The following is a 16,705-nucleotide window of genomic DNA, read 5'->3' as shown; positions in this document are numbered from 1 at the left end:
AAATACTAAATAAAGCTGGAGTTGTGAATCAAAGGATTATAGACCCAAGTGCAGGAAAAAGAGACAAAGGACAAAAGATAAAGAATTGAAAAAGGTTGAAAAATTACGGGTCCGTATTTACTTGACAGAAGATCTATTTAACCTTTCTCACTACTACATCTTTTGTTTTTCTGATCTTTCCCTCTTTTTCCCAAATTTGGATCTATAATCCTTTGAGTTTTGACTCCAGCTTTATTTAGTAATCCTTCCACATTGACACATCTCCAAATACAGTGTTTGAAAATATTTTCTTTCCACTCAAAAATAAAATATGAGTAAAGGTTTACGGCTTTGTGAAACTTTTTTTTTGAGTTTATGCCGTTGAAATCAATAAATAATAAAAAATTAAAACATTTGTCGGTTTTGTTTACACGTTTATTGACCCGCATTTGAACTTGCCTTGGGCCTCATGCGGCCCGCGGGCNCCGTTGAAATCAATAAATAATAAAAAATTAAAACATTTGTCGGTTTTGTTTACACGTTTATTGACCCGCATTTGAACTTGCCTTGGGCCTCATGCGGCCCGCGGGCCGGGGGTTGGACACCCCTGCTATAAAGAAAAAATTTTAGGATTACTTACCGAGTGTGCACCGTTGCTTACGCTTGTTATCTTCGCGGAACAGCGCACCAAACGGCGGCCGCAATTTCTGATAAATTATTTTTCTGCGAAAAATTAGTTGACCTTTGGAGACATCATTAATAGAAATAATTTTTATGGCCGTTGAAAAAAAAAAATTTTTTTTACAAGAAATGTGTAAAATTACAGTACTGTATTAGACTTACGGTACCTAATTTACATACCGTACAGACGATAGTAAACTCAACATACTCGCTTAAACTCTCCCCGTAGAGTGGCGCTGAACAGCGGAAAATATATATATATATAATTATAATAAAGTTCCAATAACCTAAGTTGATATATAATTATATGTACAGTACCTAATTTATATATAATTTATATATAATACTGTACAGACGATAGATAACTCAATTTACTTGCCTAAACTTTTCATAGCGTAGCGGTGGACGGCAGAAAGTAGTTCGGCTGATCATCCACTATTGGTCCAGATTCGACCAATCTTCTCGCGACACGAGTCGGCGACGACGTTTTACCGCCTATTACGAGTTTCTTTTAGCGTATTTATACGAATACGGTCGCAATTTTTTTCCGCGATATACAAAACTGCATTATATGAACCCGCATTATACGGGGGTCAACTGTATATGTAATTTGCTTATTTTTCTCGTTTGTCTAAAGATATATTAGATTTTTTTAATTCTAAAAATTGTGAGATTATCGTTTATAATGTGACATTTTTCTGCAGATGGTTTAAATAGACATCGGCGATATCGAGTTAATGTCGAAGCTGCTTTCAACTTAGTATGCTTTTTTATATTCCGGAAAAAACTATTATTTATTAATATAAAAAATTATTTTTGCAAATCGTCAGTCAACAGTTTATATTTTTATTATTATTCTTAATTAATTAATTAATATATATTTTTAGGCCACATTTTAGTTACTATTAGACCCTGCTTTAAATGAAAGTTTAAATTTATATCATGAATTACATAGTTCGTTTCATAAAAATACTGGGTATTATTTTTTTTTCATTAGCATTAATGTGTTTTAATTAAAGTTTGAATACAAGAAAGTGTAAATTAATATATTAATTATTTTCGTAATATTTAATAAGAGATAACTTCAATATCGCGTATCCAACAGTGCATATGACAGCTGTGTGAATAAAATTGATGATTTTCCTGAATAATTAGTATTAATTGTTCTATAAGGAATGTTAAACGAATATTCATTTTTTTCTTACAGGTGTTGATTTCCAATTATTCTTTTGTAGAATAATTCTACAAATAAACACATTAATGCTAGAATAAACCCAATCGAAAGCAATATTATTGGACTAATGATGTCAGCCAATTGTAATGCTTGGAATTCTGTATACTTCAGCATCTTTGATGTTTCTGCATAATCTTTTTTCTCGGTGATTCCCGCTTCAAACAAATGTATTATTCTATAAAATAAATATATTTTTTAGTGCTTCGTAATAGAAAACGTCATACAGGTAAACAGAAACTTATCTTACGTCTTACTTAATTTCTTCTTAAAAGGGAATCCCTTTCTCACAGCATAAGACTGAACAAATGTGACAAGAACATCTGCAGAAATTCTATATGCGTTTGATTCTTTTGGTATCAGTTTACTTGTAAAATATTCAGTCGTTATAAATGCAAAACGTTCTTTTTTAACTTTTTCAATTGCTGTCCAAGAAGAGAAGAAGTGATTGTGACGTATGATGTGATCTTTCAAAATTTTTTCTCTTCTGTTGTTGGAATTCTTCAAATAATATGCAGGAAACAAAATAATCGAATATATTACAAGTACTGAATGCAAAACTTGTCACATCAGGTGTCACAAAAAAGTTTCCCTATTCAGTGCACTCTGTATCGGTAGCCAATAACCAAATCCCACAAAATAGATTTACAGATTATCCTACGAATGATAAAAAGTGCTTTGCGTACAAACACGAAGTTAGAAATTTACCGCTAGCAAACATGAAACATGGAAGTATACTTAATGCTCGAAACACGGAAAACACGAATTTTACTTGACATTTTAATATTATTTTAAACATTACGAATGAAAGGGCATTACCGAATAATCGGACACACGTTGAGAAACATTGTTTATATCAGTAAACATACTATGCAGAAGGAATGTTTTATGCTGAAATAATAAATACGTTTTCGTTGCGTTATTATCATTCTGTCTTTTGTGGTTCCCTGTAAACCATGTAAAGCACGTTTTAAAAGAGGTTTTTGAACTAAATTATTGTGTTGAAATTCTTTTTTCTTTTTTTTACACAGTCTGTATACAAAGTTTAATTTCAACAGCTTCTTATTTACAGATACAGATTGCTCTGAATAGTGAAACTTCAAATATGGCCAGTCTATACTTACCTTAATGTAACTCCATATAGCGTTATTTCCCCTCATACAACAAGAATATTCACCATTTCTGACAGCAATGGCTAGTTCGTCAAAAGTTTTTGGTACAGATTCGGTTAAAGGATACGACATGAAAGACATTAAAGTTCCACTGTAACTGTGCACTAACACTACAACTGATAGCAACCATATTGACACAAGCAATCTGGATTTGAATCTTTTTACGTTATCCAAGTTAATTCCTAAGAATAAATATTAATCTTATAATGTAATCGTAACGGGTTGATATTAATGAAAAAATAATAAGATTAATAAGCGTACGTCAGGAATAAAGAGAAATTTTTCGAAGTTCACCTGTTGGGGAGAGGGAGAGAATTAAGTCTTATCCTAAAAAAACTCAGCTGTAAAACTGTATTATTTTATATGCGGATTTTTCGTTTTTGACTGCATTTAATTAATGGTGTATGCAATGAGAATGCACATTAAGTAAAGAACATGTAATTCCGAAAAACTCGTGTTCAACTGTACTATTTTAGATGTCATTTTTTGCATTATCGCGGGAAATCGAACATATTTTTAGACCCTTCTATAAAAATTCTCAACATCTTTCATCTTATTCATAGTTGACACGAAGAGTGTATGCGCATATGTTCGCTGTATTCGAACTCTTCGTCTTAATGTTCGAATTTATATTTATAAATGAATCTCGAAGATTCAGCTAATTTTTGGAAATAATAATCCTGAAAAAGAACTCAGAAGAAGTTCGTTATTCATGAGTTAGAAATACTTTTCTTCTATACTCTTTCCGCGTTGGGGGCACTAAGAAGGCCTCTTATATCAGGCCCATTATGAGTTCGGAAAGACCCACAATGGTGCGATCGGATGGTGAGGGACAGGGCTCGACTTAGAGGTACTACGCACCGATAACTGGTTGCAGTGACACTTCATTATCGTTAACTCACACAGCAGACATCTAAAAATTCTCTAATTAGTCTTCGGAAAAAAGGGGCTTAATTTCTGCACCCTTTGAGAACGAGTAAGATCAGTAATAATGTATTAATCTTTGCTATCGTTATTTTTTCCGAAAAACGCCTTGTTCATCTTCTAGTTTCTAATATTTGTATCTGTTTTTAAAGCAAAATACCGTTTACCTTGGTAAACAAACGTGCAAAATAGATTCCAGAACACACGGCTTCGTGGCCAAAATACTCCCACTTCGTCAGTCATGAAATCACGTTCGGCCACTTTATGCAATACTAATCCAAATATGAATACCGTTGAGAAAATCATTATCCACATCTAAAACAAATAGTTCTCGTGAGAATAAATCAATATAAATATTCAATTTAAAAGTAAGGTTGCCAACATTTAAAGTTACAAATTCCAAAAAAAAGTTCTTTTTACGATTTCTGTCTTGTGTGCACTAAGAAGACCTTTATCAGGGGGTACCTCAGGGCACTAAGAAGACCTTTATCAGTACATCGTGGGTTTGGCCAAGTCAATAACGAGGATGCCATTTTGAAAAACAATATTTGAAATTTTGTTTTTTAGAGTACTTTCAAAAGTTCTTAGAATTTTTCGACCCGCTCTGTTCTGGGACATTAAACGCTCGCGTTTAATGTCCCAGAACAGTAAAGTTGAAATTATATTACTCCGGGCAACTGTAGTGCTTGTTGGCAACCCTATGTAAATGTTAAATACGTACATCCAAACCGAAAGGTTTTATTATGGAAATCCAATTCGGAATCTTTGCTGGAACCCTGATGACAAAGACAACGGACTGGAACACTAATGGAGATGTAAATTCCACTGCTGCAAAACGGTTAGGGTTGAGGATTAAACCAACGAAGGCCATATCGGCATCCTAAATTTAAAACAAAACAATTAATTGTATTGAATTGAAAAAATAAGACACGAAACACAAGAACGTTATGCGAAGAGTATGCGTTACAAGCAAATTTTGTATGAGAAACTAATCAGTATTTCGGAGTTTCACGTAAGTACAACACAAGAAATCCACGTGACCAGCTATATGGAAAATATAGTAAAATTTTGCTATTTATGAGCAAGGTATGGAAATATAAATTACCACGGAATTAAACACATTCTTCAACAAAATTGATTCAACAAGCCGAAATCTCATTTCCATAGTGGTACACTGATCTCTTAGAATTTTTAAATCGAATACAGATAGGTCGGTGTTTATGAGCTTACTGAGAGATTTCGCTATAAACCGTGATATGTACACGGTGTCTGCTGAAACTTTTCAGCGAGCTTAAACGTATAACTTACAATATAAATTTATACATTATATTAACTATAAGCTTTATTGTTACGAACTTTTACTTTAATACTTTTCATCAGAAAATAATTTCGTATTTTTGTACATATAACCAGCTGGTTATCTGTGTTAAAAACAATTTGACAGGGTTTAAAGTTATGCGATGGGGTGGATAAACAGCGTACATATGCTGGAGATGACGGTACAAATATACTCTCTTGTAATTCTTTTTGTAACAGTTCCACGAGTCACCACCATGAAAAAACGGTAATCATTAACCTTACTTGTCTTCATAATACATAATACATTACTGTAATACATAATTGTGATACAGTAGAGCATCGATTATCCGACTTAATTCGGGACTGGAGTTGGTTGGATAATTGAAAAGTCGTATAACCGAAAAGTATGAAAAAATCCATTATTAGTGTAGTATATTATTATATCCCATGTAATTAGTATATAAAGTATAACGCTATTAACCTACTTCGCGTTGAATTTTCCTCCATGTTAAGCCTATCAATTTTTTTTAAATAATAATTGTCGCTATTGCATCGTTAAAAATTATTTCTTTATTTTGCGCAAAATAAATACGGTACTGTACTGTACATTGAAAAATATAAAACAAAAAATATATATATACAGCCAGCTAGTATTCATCCTACTATAAACCCTTCGCCTCCTGTAAGTTTTATTAGAATGTCCCGGGAAATCCAATACCAGCTGTTCTCAAGGTCATCCAGCTGTAAACACAATGACTCATCAGTGACAAACTTCGCAAAAAAGGAAGACAATGGAAAATAAAGTTCGAAGTCTTTTTTTTAAAAATAACGCATTTTTTTCGTTTTTTCAGTTTTAAGTATTTTTTACGTTAGATCAATTTTTAATTACATAATAATTAGAAGAAGCAGTTAACAAGAACATTTATTAGCTTGCGCACATCTGACTTGGATCTTACACACAAGATATCTGCTATCGTGAACAATTGACGAAATAAAATTGTACATTTACCAGAGAATACACAAACACGCAGTTTGTACACAATTTACGTTTTGTATATACAACTGACACTCGATCCATAGCGGTCTTTCAATGACCGGACATAAAAAATGAACAGATGATGCTTAACTTAAACGCGGTTTACAAAAAGAATATGATTAATCTTAACACAACCACTCATAATTAAAAAATTAAGCTTCGTTTAAATACTGGCCTCAATTTCATGGTTGAGCCAGTGTAGCCAGCTAAAACACGCAAAAATTTAACAAAAATAATATTAAAGTAGCCAAGTCATAGCCAAATATTGTAGCGCCACATCACTAGCGGACATTTGAATTTGCCGACTAGAACGCGGTCGGTTAACCGAGGTGACGGTTAATCGGGAGTCGGATAATCGAAGCTCTACTGTATGTATTGTATCAGTATAATTTTGCACTTATCCATTTATACACACATTCACAAATGTACAGTACATGTGTGTAGTTTCAATTTGCCTACCTTATTTACCATTTTTGCAACTAATCCAGTCCACGAGCCGTTTTCTGTTAGATGTCCATAATGTTTCGGTATTGGTTTTACCAGAGAGTAACTACGTAAATGAAATTTATTAAATTTATTTTATGTTTATACATTTAATTAATATCTCGTAAATGTATTTCTATTATTTACCTAAATTTTAATTTCTCTTTAACAGCTTTAAACACGTGAAAGTAAAATCCGCCTGTGATTTTCGTTTCCGTTTTGTCTAATTTCATATAAGCCGGAATCTGTAATTTGTAAATCACGTGATAAAACTAGTAAAATCTATTATTAAGAAAAAAGTCATCTTACCTNTTAATTTCTGTTTAACAGCTTTAAACACGTGAAAGTAAAATCCGCCTGTGATTTTCGTTTCCGTTTTGTCTAATTTCATATAAGCCGGAATCTGTAATTTGTAAATCACGTGATAAAACTAGTAAAATCTATTATTAAGAAAAAAGTCATCTTACCTGTACACCAACAATTTTCCATTCATATGAAATATTTCTTGCTCCTATGTAGAATTTTATCAGAATTAAAAGTTTTCGTATGAAATGTCTTATGGACACAAATATAATAGAAGGAATATCTCATTGTATACTTCAGAGTGAAAAAATCTATATATTAGTGAGAAGAATCCATTTCGTTGTTATAAAAGGTTTTCACTGTATATTTATGCAGGCTTACACTTGCATGCCGCAATAAATTAGTTACATTAGTATCAATGCAATGATTACAGTAATATAAGTAATTTATTCAAAATGGGGCGTGTAAATTTACTTGATAATAAATACATATTTCAAACATAAATAGAAGATTCAAAGTGAAAGTGTCTTGTTCACAAACTTTGAGGAGACACGCCTTGCCAATATCTTTGTGTGTCATCATGCCCCCTGCTAATTGATAATATTGTTACAATGTGTCTTGTACTCACTAATACGAGTGTGTACCAAGATCAGAATGTTTTCAACGTGTTCATAAGCTAAATAAATTAATAAAACTGTTTTCGTATTAATTTCTGTTGGTTTTATCCATTACAGTCAGAGATTATTTGTACTTTATGCTTAAATATTAAAATTGTCTTTCGTTATCTTCGCACTCAGGAAAGTGAAAAATTTACATAAGGCAGCAAAAAAACTCCACGATATACACATGCTCTATCGATCAAATTAATTCATTTTGCTGCAAGCATTGAAACTAATGCATATCCTTATTGAATGCAGCTATAAAACTGCCAAAACAGTGAGATTTCGAACTTATTTATTCGTGGACTTACCTTTCGTGTGTCCTGAAATATCAGCATGCCAAATTTAAATTTGTTTGGAGTATTAAATATTTCTAAAGACAGCATTGAATAGTACTTCGTTATACGGGGAACAGGTGTCAATTAGTCATTTTTAAATGTGTGTATGTTTTGTCTACTAAATGTCGGAAAATATTTTTTTTCAGTACCTTTCCTATAGTGTCTGAAGATTGCACTAAAAAATTTCAAAGTTATATGAAATTTATTTACATAAAGTGACAGCAAAGTTTTCAGGGAATCTGCTGCTCCCCATGTGCCCTGACGACATATTTTTTCCTTTGCACTTGCGCAGTTGGTTATTCGTAGGAAAATTTTCAACCGTCACTTCAGAAAGGCGATTCAGTTATGAAAAAAATGATTAATTACAGCATAAAAAACGTATAAACAACAATTTTTAGGCCAATTAATGGCAAAAAGATTCTTCATAGACTTAGTATTGAAATGTTTATCCATCTAAATACTATCAAACAACTTTTTATTAGCAAATTATAAGTAAAAAAACGATAAAATCAAGTTGTTTTATTCTAAAGATTGTTTATATATTTCAAAGTTGAGAGCCTGAGGCAGCGTGGCATTTCGCAGCAATTTTAGCTGCACTGGTTTTCATTGGTGCATGATTCGTTGATGTAATAACAAGAAAGAATTGAACCAACTACAGTTTAGAATACGTTTAGTATCGACGTTATTATTTAATATTCTGCCTGTTCTACCTCTAATTGCTGTAGAATGTTAGGGGATATGTTTATGGAAATATTTTTGGACCAGGGTTAATAAAATTATACTTGTTGACTTAAACAAAGTGAACCCACTTAATGGATATCTAATCGGAGCTTAATTTCACGAACCACATACTCCCCACTTACCGCTAATTAATATAAAATAGTAGAGGACGGTTTTTTCGGAAATATTAATAGCCCGGAAGTAATTACAAAACGTTTATTGGTTGAGCGAGTTAAAACACCCATACAAGAAAGCATATCAGATCTTAGATAGCAACAGACTTGTATACAGTTTGTACAAAACGCTCCTAAAGTTGCAGATTTTTTAAAATAAAAGCCATCGTGATGGAGGAATCTATAATTCTAAAATATGAGCTTTTAAAGGCAAAAGAAGAGTCCCAATTGTAAAATTTAACCATAAAATGGATTACTTGTTGAAAGCGCATTCAAAAAGCCACGAAAAAAATTAAAATTCTGGCTACCATCCGAAAAAAACTTCGAAAAAACACTTACGGTATCGTACATCACGGCGTGCACTAACTTGCGCTTTCACGATTTCTAAATTTTCATTCATAAAACCACATAATGGACCCCAAAATGAAACTGTCTGAGCCATGCAGGATGCTATGTTGCTTTCCACCGCAAATTACTGCTACAAGTTTTTGCCGTTCGACGGCAAGCACTCCAACCGGAATTTAGGAACACATTTCGCAGAAATTTTTAAACGGATGTCGCTCGCGCGGAGTTACGCGGAGGAATAAAAGAACGCATCCATGTTCGTCGCATCGGTGCACTGCTGCTGCCAGTTGAATTCAATGTTACCACATAGAGATGGGTTTCCCGAGCATCGAATATATGACAATTTTTTAGACTGGCAGAAATTTTAAATGAAACACTGGACATTTTTAGATTAATTTTGAGTATAAGACGAACCTCAATTTTGGAGGCAATTTTTTGAATAAAAAAGTGCGTCTTATAGTCTGTAAAATACGGTAATTAATATTCCATAAACACAATAGATTACTCACGAAACATCAAAAACCACGAATAAAACTATTATTTTTCCAAAATTCATTTATTAAATGGGTAAACGCAAATTCCCTGGGGCCCCACGTTGTAACACTGACCCCGCTCGCTTGACACAAGGGTTCGGGTACGATTAGTTATGATTACTCAGTACATACAAATATATGTCTGAAATACACTAATATGTAAAAGTAATTAAACGTTTATATTAACAAATATAGAAATACAGTATCTCACCATGTTCTTCAGCACACAACAAAGACATTGTTACAATTATCAAGACAGTTGTAACATACGCTTTCATTATCTCGGTTAGAACCAACTTATTACGTCTTGAAAACGTCAGACTAGAATCTGCAGCAGACAAATATAAACGAAAGCAAATCTATTATGTGTAACGTCACGAAAATAAGTAATTTTAGTAAAATCGATGTGGAATTTAATAATATCGTTCTCATTTTGCATCAAATCGATGTTTAATTAACTGAAAAAGACGAAATAAATTGAACAAAACTAAACTTTACAACTCATTTTATTGTAATTTTAGACTTCATTATTTTTAGGCTACGGTAATTTAACATTCGTTCTATACTTCAATATACAAAGCAAGGACGTAATATTTCTCTTTATCTAACAACACAGCATTTTATTTTTCGTGCATTTATTTAATGAGATGAAAATGCAATATTCAGATGTGCGTTAAAGGCACACAGAAAACAGGTGTCGACCAGCCATTTTAAAACGCGTGTATTTTTTATCTATTAAATGCTTGAAAATAATGTCCTTAATATTTTACTTCAAAGCATTGAAGATCGTACTGAAAAATTTTAAATTTGTACGAAAAAAATATTTTTACACGAAGCCACATCGAAGTTTCCAAGGGTAACCGTGGTTCCCCGCCCGCTTACTGAATGATGTTTAATTAGCGCAAGGGTTTTATTTCACGTCTGTAACACCAAAATAAGTGACATTTACTCTTAAAAAGCCTTCTCGGTAGGCATTCCCTATGTACTGTGCATCGCTCAAGTGTTGCGTTATATTAACTTAATAAACAAACAAACTTACTAGCAAACTTCGATCAAACGGCCTTCCTACAGCCATACAAATATCTAACCTAACGGCCACAAAAAGCTGCTCAATGTTCATACGTAAATTTTCCCGAAAGACATGTGTATAAAATCTGCATGAAAGATATGAGGCTTTCAAAAATTGCCTGACATTTTGCAGGCACGGCTTTGTTTACTTTGTTTGTACAAATAAATTTTACAAAGAATAAAGGAAAAGGCAGAAAAGCCATAGTACTTCATCGAAGATTAAACCGACAAGTTTCTTAACTTTCCCGGAAACATTTAAAACTGCGTATGTGGCACTATTTGTTATGGCATTTTATTAAAATATCTGTTTATATTTTTAATTATTATAAAATGACTAAAATTTTAATTTTCATTACAGGGATTGTTTTATTTTTAAAAATTGTAAATGCTGATAACGAATAAAATCGTCAATTAGTCCAACCCTACTTGAGATATGACACATCACCTTTTTTATCTCTTTTCCCCGTTGACATTTGACCTAAAAAATTTAACGGCATCAATTTCTCGAACATACAAACTTTCTTAAAAAATTCCTCAAATTTTTCACAAAAAGCACTGGCGTTATTAAGCTTTAGAGGGTGAAGAAAATTGTGTTATACGGTACACACATAAAAACATAGCCAGCATATTAAAAGCTTGTGATTAAAATTAATAATGGAATATAACTTATCGAATGTGTTATAAAACATATGTTACAAAAGTATTGATAACCAACATATTTTTAAATAAAGTTATTTGCAGTTGCAATATAAAACTTTTTAATGAAAGTTCAAATACAAAGAAACTGTAAATTAAAATCCGGGAATCGAACGTGGAAAAGTCGATAAATCCCTGGAATGTTTTTGAGGATGGTTTGTCTAGATATATATCGGCCCCCGTCTTTCACCAATCAGCTGTCTATATTATGGGACTGGCCGCGCCCATAATGGGCTTACTAATAAAGATATTCTTAGTGCTCTCAAGGCGATAGGAGCAAAAAAACTAATAAAATCTTGATGAATGATAAAACTATAGGTAGAAACATACAAGAAACTTAAAAATTGATATTATATAATGCATAAACAGTACACAATTTCATCAGATAAACAGACATCCTCTAATACTTAACCTTTCTCTTCTGCTTGTTCGATTTCTCGTAATTCTCTTCTCTCCCGTAGTGTGGACAACCCCTTACGTATAATAGTTGTTTTGTCATTAATTAACAGACAGTTTGGTAAATAAATTATCCATGATATAATAAAACTGCAATAATGAAATGAATATCATCAAATGTTTTCAAAATTCGAATATGTATCTAATAAACGATAAATATTTAATTAACGATAAACTTTTTACTTCTGATGTTTATAATTTCAAAGAATCTAGAGTAAAAGTAGATAGATTCTGTCAAAACAGCTTTGGACTCGAAACTAATAGAAACAGTTTCATATTGAAAGTCGAAAAAAGTTTCAATTTCGTAACTACAAACACAATCTAAATTTAGTAATTTAATGAATACGGCTTTTAACGGAACAATGAACCATTTATCTGCATTTGAACATAAAACTAATATACAATGTTTCACAACTTTTAACCTAACGTTGTTTTGGTTATCACGAAGTGTCCAGAAGATCAAATCGGGATAAGAATAGGACGTTCATATTTCATTAGAGTACATATTTTTGAGCCGAATCTCAGAGAATAAGTATAAAACATTTAAATCAAATTGGGCAAAAAATTTAGGAATTAATAAGCGAATGAAAAATCAGAGAAGGGCAGTGATGTTTAGGTTTAAATTTACATGTTCAATATTTTCTCAAGAGCCACCAAAAATAAGCTAGAAAAGTTAGAAAAGATCGACAAAAATGCTTAGATCAGAGAGACACAAATATTGTATTATTCATCTACATATAGTATGTATAGGTATATATACGTGTATTTAAAACAAATGAGAAACCGTCGAATTCGACAGGAATTCTGACAGAACATATGTGTATGTAAACACTGCAAATTCTTTTTTAATTCGTTTCAAATGTGTTTATAATATGACATTACTACAAGGTAAGTATGGTGTCTCTAGGGCAAAAGATAAAAATAAACGACTTAAGATTATTAGATTTTGCCAATCTTGCAGTTTTTTTACTGGGTGTAAGAAGTAGAATTCTTGTCTTCCGATGCAAATTTCAGAATTTTTAGAAGAGTCTAAATATATGTTCGAGTTCCTGCAACGCGAAAAGTCTCATCTCAAATAGTACAGTATAAGACGAATTATTTTAGGGTAATCTCTAGCTCTGTCCCTTTTCCCCCGATAAATAAAAATTTCGAAAAATCTTTTCTTAGTGTATATTCTCGTGACGTACACTAACTCTGTACCAAATTTAATTTTTCAACTTCTAACTTCTTAGTCTCTGCACTCCATATTACAATTATTATCTACCCAATTCAATTATATTATAAGATTGAAAAAAGGCAAATACACTTGACTCCCCCTATAACACGGTAGATATGTTTCCAGTTTTATGAATTTAGTTTTTTGGATTCCATCCAATCACAGCCCGGCACGTGTGTAGTTTACGGACTACGGCTGTTTGAAAAATTTTCTTCCATAAAATGAATCGATTCTAGAGTAATTCGACTCAACATTTCCAAAATACGTATAATTTTTTTGGGAATGAAACTCGGGCAAGTTACATAGCGTTACAGAAAACTCGATCCTTTCAGCTCCTAAAAAAATTTTTTTTCTTCAATTTTTTAATGTTTTTAGTCTCGAAATTTTTTCCCGCGTGGAAAAATTTTATAGTGATTTTAATCTACCTATAATGACGCACGACTAACCCTTAATTGTTTTTAATGGGAGTTTTTTTATAAAATTTTATTCATCGTTCTAAAGTTCTAGTGCACGGATTTTACTTCAATAAAAGTTATTTAAAGCTACTTTCTGATATAAAAACGACCAACAATAGTTTTTTTTAATTTTTTAATTAATATATTTTATTACATATGCGTTTAATTAAGTCGGGTGGTCGGAAATCGCAATAAACATTTTAATTTGCTAGTATTCACCCTACTATAAATTCATCGCCTCCCGAGACTTCTATGAAAATGTCCCAGGAAATCCAACATCAGCTGTTCTCAAGGTCATCCAATTGTAAACACAATGACTCATCGGTGTCAAATTTCACAGAAAGGCCAGACAATAAAAAATAAAATTTGAAGCTTTTTCTTCAAAATTAACTCATTTTTTCGGTTTTTTTTTCAGTTTTAAGTATTTTTTATGTTTAATTACATTAGTATTAAAAATTGCTAGGAACTAAAGCGATTAATATAAATATACTTTTTATGGGCATTAATAATAACTGGTGTTTGGTAGGTCTGCTGCTTGATTAAACTCAATGGTTTGTGCAATCCTGTCGCGACACGAGTCGGCGATGACGTTTTACCGAATTATAGGAGTTTTTTATCATGTTTCTACGAATACTGTCGCAATTTGTTCGCCGTGATATAGGAATCCGAACTGTAGTAACCTGTTATAGGGGGATCAACTGTATATACTATATAGTTTCAATATAATAAATAGTTGAGATTAAAATTATTGTTAAGGTTTATCAAGCTGTATAATTAATACACAAAATGATATAAGTGTAAAATTATTGAATATCGGGGGCGTAAAATAAATTAATTCGTTTGATAAAATACAAACGTTCGTTCCCTGGCAATATGTACAAGTATTCGAACCAGATTCACATTAAAAGTGCTATCGCCACAAATCACGTGAACACACACCCCCTTTTATCTATATATATATATAAACATATTTTACGTGAAAGTCCAAAATTAGAGAATACTTCGACATACAAAATACGTCGATGAAAGACCGAATATTTGGTAATATTATTATACATTCGAACAATCGCCGGTGTATGTCGACAAGCACAGATAAGCTTTGATGGAGGTCGAAGAAATTGTTAATAGTTTTGAAAAAAATTTGTTCAGTGGCCATTACGAATACCATATTACAAAGGAAAATATTGAAGAGGAGCTGAAACCCACCACGTCTTCATATCTAGCGCTGACTGAACAACACGAAGTTATTTCTACAAAAAGAGCGGCCGCGAAAGAGAATTTTCTACTGCAAGCAACGAAAATTGTACGAACCTCAAAAAGAAAATTTCGTTTTGCTCAAATTAGTGATACCGTACGAATACGAGTCCTTAATGTCGACCGTGGACGTAAAGATGCCCGAAGTGTGTTGGTGGTTGTTGTTGGAATAGAAGACTCCGTCTTTTATAAATTAGCAAAAAAAATGGTACCCTCAAGCAGTTTATACTCGTAATCAGTTCGTAATTTGTGAAAAAAAGTTGCTTTCCATAGATCAGATTTCTTTTCCAGAAATACCACTTAGACATTTCTTGAGAAGAAATTTAAATAGTTAATCTGAATAGTGAATCTGAAATAATTCGAAAAGTGGAGGGCAAGCCTATACACGTTGTCATTGCAAAAAGAAGTGTTCCACGAATAAATGTAGTTTCAAAAGCAAGGGACTCTTGTGCAATTGAAAGTGCCATAACAGTTTAAGTTGTTGCAATAAATAAGATTGCATAACGTTAATCACATAATATATGTGTAAGTTTAGTATTGTGTATTATTTTTATTTTCTGATTAAAAATGTACTGTTCGTTTTAGGTTCAACGGTTTATTTACATGTGCTGTTACTTAAGCTTTTTCTTATTTTGAAATATTAAAAAGTTGCATTTTTGTCTTAACGTAATAAAAATATTTTTATTCAACACTCGCCATCAGTACATGCTGAATGTCGACATTTACCGGTGTAAGTGAGAAATAATGATATTTAGCAAATATTTCGTACATACACAAAACAACTGTGTGAATCCTGGCATTCACCAGAGAATGTTGACATTTGCCAGATAGCGGTCATTCACAGTAACATGTGTTATATATATTCGAAACAGATTGATAATACTAATTAGCGCAGAGCGCCAAACAGTTAGGAGTTAAAAGTTGAAAATTGGTACACAGTTACAGTACGTCACGAGAACGTACATAAGAAGGAATTTTTTCCTGGTGGGACAGGATTCACGCTACAACAATAAAAGTGTTAAGTAACAATGGAAGAATTAAGAATGGAGAACAAAAGATTATTGCGGGAAAACTAACATATATTTAGACCAGTCTAAAAATTTTCTAATTAGTCTGGAAACAAAAGGACCTAATTCTTGCATTATCTAAAAAAGGATTAGATTTCGTTGTAATGTAATAATCTAATAATAATTTTCTTTTCGAAACTTTTGTAAAAATCTTTAACAAAATTTACGTATTGCAACGGAACTATCACGTACCATTGCATTTGAACTGCAAATATTTTCTATGATAGCAATCGATAGGAATACATTTAGTTAAGGTTACTGGATACAAACGTAAATCTTCAACACATTAATATGTATAAATAATTAAACATTTAAAGTAACAAACATAGAAATATCTCACCATGTTCTTCGGCAGACAAGAAAAACATTGTTACAATTGTTAAATATAATTGCAGGATAATTCTAAAATATATTTTCATTATCACGGTTAAAGCTAACTTAGTCTAAATAATGTCAGACTACAATCTGCAAGAGAATAACATATATCACGTCAAGAATAATATTTAACGCAAGAGGAAAGGTAAAATCGATGTGGAATTTAATTTCGTTATGTTTCTGCGACAAATAAATATTTTAATTAAATATTGATTACTTCCAAGTAAATAGAAGAATTGAAC

At 32.0% G+C, this 16,705-nt stretch overlaps 1 protein-coding gene across 1 annotated transcript; it reads right to left on the bottom strand.

Annotated features, from left to right (window-relative positions):
- Nucleotides 1-1,861: 1,861 nt before the first annotated feature.
- Nucleotides 1,862-9,440, bottom strand: LOC111615891 (glutamate [NMDA] receptor subunit 1-like). Its single transcript, XM_023357333.1, has 10 exons — nucleotides 9,338-9,440; nucleotides 7,273-7,316; nucleotides 7,115-7,208; nucleotides 6,953-7,028; nucleotides 6,791-6,872; nucleotides 4,709-4,867; nucleotides 4,155-4,302; nucleotides 3,016-3,245; nucleotides 2,142-2,392; nucleotides 1,862-2,069 (listed from the first exon to the last, which is right to left on the bottom strand). Exons 1-10 carry the CDS (start codon nucleotides 9,438-9,440, stop codon nucleotides 1,862-1,864), a joined length of 1,395 nt encoding a protein of 464 aa, XP_023213101.1.
- Nucleotides 9,441-16,705: the final 7,265 nt, after the last annotated feature.

The sequence above is a fragment of the Centruroides sculpturatus genome, unplaced genomic scaffold, assembly GCF_000671375.1.
Source record: "Centruroides sculpturatus isolate CEXI.00-Female unplaced genomic scaffold, Cexi_2.0 scaffold2778, whole genome shotgun sequence".
Lineage (NCBI taxonomy): Eukaryota > Metazoa > Arthropoda > Arachnida > Scorpiones > Buthidae > Centruroides > Centruroides sculpturatus.
Note: the sequence above shows the minus strand (reverse complement) of the source record. Positions and strands in the feature narration are given on the sequence as shown.